General features: G+C 32.5%; 1 protein-coding gene across 1 annotated transcript; it reads right to left on the bottom strand.

Annotated features, from left to right (window-relative positions):
- Positions 1-931: 931 nt before the first annotated feature.
- On the bottom strand, positions 932-3789 carry LOC143542295 (uncharacterized). Its single transcript, XM_077034917.1, has 4 exons — positions 3552-3789; positions 3266-3466; positions 2152-2385; positions 932-1259 (listed from the first exon to the last, which is right to left on the bottom strand). Exons 1-4 carry the CDS (start codon positions 3570-3572, stop codon positions 1212-1214), a joined length of 504 nt encoding a protein of 167 aa, XP_076891032.1. The 5' UTR covers positions 3573-3789; the 3' UTR covers positions 932-1211.
- Between the last annotated feature and the right edge of the window lie 2991 nt (positions 3790-6780).

Raw genomic sequence — 6780 nt, 5'->3', positions numbered from 1 at the left:
AAACACCATATGTTCGATTCAAATAGAGTTATAACAAATTCAAACTCAGGCCTTCAAATATTCGAATCGATTATTCCAAATTTGGATTTTTAATAAAATCTATGGATTTCACACCGAGTCCACTACTTATTATTAATTTTATTATGAAAAGATACATATAATTTATAAAATTTATATATTTAGTATTTAATATTAGTTTTGTTTATGTTTTATCATAACCGGGTGAGAAAACTACAGTACGGTTAGGTTAGCACCCTTAGCCATAATCGATTCATGGTTATAGCTGATGTTATGATTTTGGTTAGTTTGGCGTGGTAAGCATGATGCTATCGCGATTGTTGGTAAGCATATTGTTGATTTTGGTTAGTTTGGTGTGGTAAGCATGATGCTATTGCGATTGTTAAAGAGTTGTGGTAAGCATAATGTGTTCGTAGTTTATACCTAATGATTATAATAATTTATCAACATAATTAGTCTCGACTATTACACTGGTATGTCTTTCTAGGCTAAATATAATTATTTAACGTTCAATTAACAAGACACCCTTAATTATAAGTTTATAACCATAGCCGATTTGGTTAAACAAAAAACGTTAACCATAATCGTCGGTTAATCTAGGTTATCACTTAATTTGATTTAGTGGCGATCCAGTTGTCGGTTAACATTAAGACATGTTCACCCCTACAAATTATTCCCTCATTAACATTAAGACATGTTCACCCCTACAAATTATTCCCTCAACCCGGATTCAAATCTAGTTTAAAAACTTTCAAATATAAACACCTAAACACCTAATTGTTTCAAATGTCACACTATCATATCTTGAAAAGAAAATCAAATATAAAAGGATGTGACTTAATATGATAAAAACAAATTATAAAAGATAACCATACTCATCCATTACTAAATAAATAATTACAAAAAAGTGATAAAAATAGAAATTGGAAAGAAAGATTCCCAACAAAAGCTAACAAAACCAACAAGTGTTTTTGGGAAACAGCTTTAATATCATCATCACCATCACATCAATCATCATCACTCTTACGACACTCTGAATCAACAGATGTCAAGTCATTATAATAGTGTCATGTCCCTCATGGGCCTGGATCACGGGCCCAATTACAAACCAAAACAGTAGCCTACCATTTTAACTTTTTGTAATAATCACTTCACTTGCATTAATAATCCCCTAAATAATATGTACCTTCACTTCACATAACACAACTTGGCTGCATGCAGCTTGAAAACAATCCCCACTTCTGCATTAACACAAAAAAACACTGTAAACAACACCGTTCTATTTTGACTTATCTTTTGTCACACTACAGTACATCAAAATGACTCTTTGTTTTGTCCTAGAATTAAACATGGCTACTTGTTTAATGAAAACATGGATAGTTTTTAATAAAAAATAACTTTCGTTTAGATATATTAAAATAATAATTACGGTTTTATTTATTTGGTAAATGGTAAAAGATAACAATCACCACTCTTATACGAAGTTCGTTTAGGCTCGTGAAGTCTTACCAACTCTTGTATATTTTTAAGTTTTCCCTGCTTGGCTTTCTATATGCTTTTGCCCGTTTAAGTTTTCTACACGAATTCGAGCTAAGTTTAGGCTAGTTAAAGGATTTATCAAAAAATATAAAATAATTAAAATTATTGAAAAAGAAAGTGCTTGAAATGAGCTGTGCTCGAGCTTGAGCTCTTTTAAATCAAAACGAGCCAAGTATAGGCTAAAGTGTTAAACTCGGCTCGACTTGTTTACTCCCAGAATAAACTTTAAAATAAATATTAAAACTAGGTTTGAAGATTTACCTTTTTCTATGTAAATTTTTAATTAGTACAAAAATTTTAACATGTCATGTCAAGACTTTTCCTTGCATTTTTACAACATTTGAAATAAAATAATATAAGTGTGATTTACAACGAAAATAATGTTGACTTTAAGCATAGTAAAAGTGGGCCCCATATATTAATTATGTAACTAGACAAAAATGCGTGTTTACGTGCCTAAAATTGCGGGGAAATGATGCAAACGTGTCAGCGGACTCGTGATGTGTGATCATTTCATTTCAGTTTAATAATAATAATAATAATAACACCACCACCCCAATAAATAATATTATTATAGTAAAATTACGAAATTACCCTTCTAGGTTTGGCACGGAAGAGCACCGGCGATATCCGGTAAAGATCTCCATCGACTGCCTTAGGTTTGACCGGTCGTTTGGGTTGTCTGGGTGGCGGTGGTGGTGGAGTTGCTACACTGACAGGACTAGGTGGTTCTTTTGCGTCACAGTTGTAACTGTAGTTGTACTCATAGTCACAGACCACCCATGCGTCTTTTTTCTCTTCATTCACATGGGGGTAGCCTGCTTTACGCTGTTGTACCATAACGTACTAGTCAAACTTTAACACTCTAAAAGCTTAAAGATTAAAAAGACTAAAAGAGACTACTTTTTATTATATTCAGGTTTTTATATTTTATTAGTGAGTGTACAATTGTTAATGCAGAGTTTACTTAACAAGTAAAGCAAAATTAAACCCAAGATATATGAAACCAGGTTGGTAGGTTAGTGATCCGCGTATGACACTGGCCGTGTACATGAAAGTTGAAAAACGGACTCTAAACCAAATTAATCAAACCCGAACCGAAACGAAAACTTACGTTTTGATTTTTGGTTCTATGTGTTCGTATTGGAACCGAACTTAATAGACTTTTATTTTTTGTTTTAAGTTTTAAGTAATATATTAATTAATTATAAATTAATAAAAACATTTAGGTCCAAATTAACTTTTTTTAACTTTTTTGCCTAACTTTTTTTTTTCGCCCAAATGAAAATAGAAAAAACCGAAACCGAATTAAATGAAAACCAAACAGCTTTTAAAACAGAAAACAACCATTTCGGTTTTGGTTCAGTTTTACCTCAAAACCGAACCAACCTTACACACCCCTAATTACAAAGGTAAATAAATGTTGTTTCAAAATATATTTTTTAAATAATATATCATATAATTATCAAAGATGTTTTATAAAAAGTTAAATAATATCATAATTGTCAAAGATGTTTTACAAAAGTTAATAATATCACATAATTGTGAAAGATGTTTTAATGTTTTATCATATAATAGAACTTTTGTGCAATAATCATTATTTAATAGAAAAGAGAGACCAAAACTAAATAATATAACTTTTTATCGTCCCCCATTATTTATGCTCAATAATAATAATAATAATAAGATATAGAAGATATAAAATTACCGTCCGACGAGGAACAACGATCATAGCCGGAGTAACAACATTATTATCATACAAATCACCAGTAACATACAGATCACGGTCTTCAGAATAGCTATACCGTAGCAACCCAGCTTGTCTAGCCGACTCAAAACACTGAGTGAACGGCAGATTATCGTTACAGTCCCAGCTTCCAAAGGCCGGAACATTGTTTCTCTTGTACTCCTGTAAAAACATAAACTGAATCAAATGAACAACAATTAATAATAAAATTATGTTGAATTTAGTAGGATATAATATAAGAGGTTACGTAGTCGTAATCGTAATCCATTGTGGAAGTGAGATGTTGTGTAAGATTGAATCTAGAGAGAATGGTAAAAGGAGTTTGGGTTGTAATGAATATACGGAAGTGGACCTTTTAAAGGCGAATGTTTATTGATGTGACTATGGGTTTTGTGGATCTTATGTTTTAAGTCCTTGAAGTATTTAAGTTGTACAATTTGATACTTGTACAATGTTGGAAAGTTTTTACTATGCTTTCATTGAATAGACAATAAAGTGGTTGTCAATATGAAGTAAGTTCTAAAAAATTATACATGTTTTAAGTAATATGGTTATGTGATTATAATAAAAATAGTGAAGATGTGTTTTTTTTTTCCCACTAATGTTTGACTACAAATAATTTTTTGCAAACGTTATTAATGTAATTGTTGGTTACCATGTTTGCATTTTGTTAGTAAAAGTTTTGTAATGAATACGGATTGAGTTAAGATAAATGAGATATTCAAGCTTGAAGTTTTTTGTATGAGATGTCCAAAAAACTACGAAAATGTGAAAATAAAAACAAAGGAATAAAAGGTGTCTGGTATAAGAGGCTGGTGAAAAACGTCTAGCAGGGTATAAGTGGTGGAGCGTTATAAGAATATCCATTTGTTAGCCTTACAAGTGAAAGTTTTCACTTAATCTAACAGTTAACCCCACTCCCCCTCTCCCGACATTGCGTAGCTTGGTCCGTGCAAAGTTGTCTATTGCATGTGTTGCCACTGACATCAGCTCTTTTTGACGGGTGATCTCGCGGAGCTTTTGTGGTTGAGCTCAAATAATGTTGTATCGTTATTGATATTTGATTCTCACTAATGGGATCTCGTTGATGGTGATTCTCATTTCTGAATGGTAGCTAAGTTACATCCTAGTACCCGCTACTTGATTTTTGTTGTTGGGCATATATTTTTGTCTAGATAACCAAAGCGGTTTTAATTGATAATTAAGCATGTTAAATAAACGTGTAAGATCGCTTAAATGTTTTAGAGGTTCCTATTGTGATTGGACTATAAAACAAAGGTTCTGCGATATTTCAATGGAGCCTTTTGAAGTTTGAGATTCTGAACATGCTTGAATTTTAAGACTTTGATACTCTAAATTATATTGAAACATAGCAAGAACACACCAACTTATCTAATAATTTTAACATATGTTTTTTATATGTAAATTTGGACTAGTTGTCTCTTAACAGTGCAAACTAGATCTTGTTATCGTATCTAGGAAAAACAATTTCGTAAATGTGCACAATTTGTTTTAACTAAACCATGTCAAGACAGGTGGTCTCCCAAAAACCTTAATGTTAGACGCCAATTTTAAGTTTTTTATAATTCGTTCTGTCAAGGTTGTACTTTTGAGTTTCCCATGAATATTAAAGCCTTGTTATTTTATTTTGATTGAAAATAACCAATTGTTTGTCATAGATTTTTTATATATATATTTTAAATAGCTAATTGACACACTATCTTGTTAATGTAATGTTGCATAAGTGTGAGGACCTAGTTATCGTAATTATAAACCTAAGAGGTTTTTGAGTTAGTTTTTTCCCGTATTTTTGTCTAACAAGAAATTTTGTCATTATATCTAATTAAAATTCTTAATGTAAAACTAGAACTCTCAACCACTTGAAACTACTTGAAAGTTAAAACTAGAATCTTCGATGTCTAGTTAGCACTATGTATAGTTCCCACATTCTATAATTATAACCGTTTAGCACTAAACTCGCTTATACGTAGTTAAGTTTTTAAAGTTAACTCATTACTTACAAAAGTTTTTAGTCGAATATTGATTTTTTATTAGGGAAAATTTCCAAAATAGCTCATTTATAGTTAGTGTTTCCAAGTTTATCCCCCATAATTCAAGTTTCCAATTTTATCCCTTTGTTATCTCGTCGCTGACGACATTGATAGCGAACACCGACGACATGATAGCAAACACCGACGATGCGTTACCGATGCGTTGTATGACATAGGGTTGGCGATGCGTTATGTTGCTAACGCAGGGTAGCAGCGATGCGTTATCACTAACGTAGGGTCCCGGCGTCATGTTATATAACCTAACATGTCGTTTCAGCGTTATCACTAACGTAGGGTCTCGGCGTCAGGTTATCACTAACGTAGGGTCCCGACGTCATGTTATATAACATTTCGCGGCGACCTATTCCGGCCAACTTGTGCCACGTGTCGTTATCCTATTTGTTTCGGTAGCGCGTCGTCGGTGTTCGCTATCATGTCGTCGACGACGAGATACCAAAGGGATAAAATTGGAAATTTGAATTATGAGAGATAAACTTGGAAACACTAACTATAAATAGGCTATTTTGGGAATTTTCCCTTTTTATTATATCTATACTTATCATGCTTATTTTTTAAGAAACCCAATTCAACGAGTCGAATAAAAATCACCGTCTCATTTATTAATGTCCAATGTTATTATGTCTGATGTCCCTCAAGTTCTCAACAACCCTACATCTTTCCCAATCAACTTCTTTGGTGGATTTCACACAATGCAAACCCCACAGCCAATAGGCCATAGTTGCAATTCTGTAAAAATTTCATAAATTAGCATGATTTTGTTCATAAACTAGTAAATCAAAGGAATAATAGAAATGGCCTTAGTCCCCATTGATAACTATGTATTCGACACGTTGAATTGGGTTCCTAAAAAGGTAAACTTCTTTGCCGGGATAGCATGTCTCGGTAGTATCCGGGTTATGGTGAATTAGCTTAAAGGAATATAGTCTTGGAGAGTCGGACACTCGGTCTCTAACAGATTGCAATTCTACAAAAATGCTATCAGATCCAAGACTTGCAAAAAGTTTGATCAAAGCATCATCTTAACAACTTTATGGTTCATATGGAATCCGATAAATGATAAAGTTTTTAACAAAATAAACTCGGACGCAATGAAATATAGGCAATATTAAAGCAAATTCACTCACTTGGGTGAAAAAAATAGTGCCAAATTTAGCTCCTTGTAATGGAAAGGTTGTTGTGGTGTACCATGTTATGTAAATTTTATTCTTGCACTTCCTAGAGCTTTGCTAGAGTTGTGTGCTATTTATAAAATTTACCCTGGCATTTAGAAAAATAAAAATAAACCATCTAGTGTAGTGGTTTATGTGCAACGTGCACACGGCTAAAAGTCTTAACCTTCCCATAAGTTAAAAAATGTTAGCAGTATTGTTGTAGAAGTTCTTACTTTTGCTCCTATGTACTATA

This window comes from Bidens hawaiensis, unplaced genomic scaffold, assembly GCF_021521415.1.
Source record: "Bidens hawaiensis isolate Kalapana, Puna unplaced genomic scaffold, B.hawaiensis_p1.1 tig00012815_1, whole genome shotgun sequence".
NCBI lineage: Eukaryota > Viridiplantae > Streptophyta > Magnoliopsida > Asterales > Asteraceae > Bidens > Bidens hawaiensis.
This window is presented reverse-complemented; position numbering and strand designations above follow the sequence as displayed.

What these genes read in the sequence shown, in the direction of transcription:
- LOC143542295 (XM_077034917.1), bottom strand. Translation starts at nt 3,572, where the DNA reads ATGGATTACGATTACGACTAC. An exon ending in TGGATTACGATTACGACTAC is followed by an intron (nt 3,467 to 3,551) that starts GTAACCTCTTAT and finishes ATGTTTTTACAG; the next exon opens with GAGTACAAGAGAAACAATGT. An exon ending in TCCGTGCCAAACCTAGAAGG is followed by an intron (nt 1,260 to 2,151) that starts GTAATTTCGTAA and finishes GTGTTAATGCAG; the next exon opens with AAGTGGGGATTGTTTTCAAG.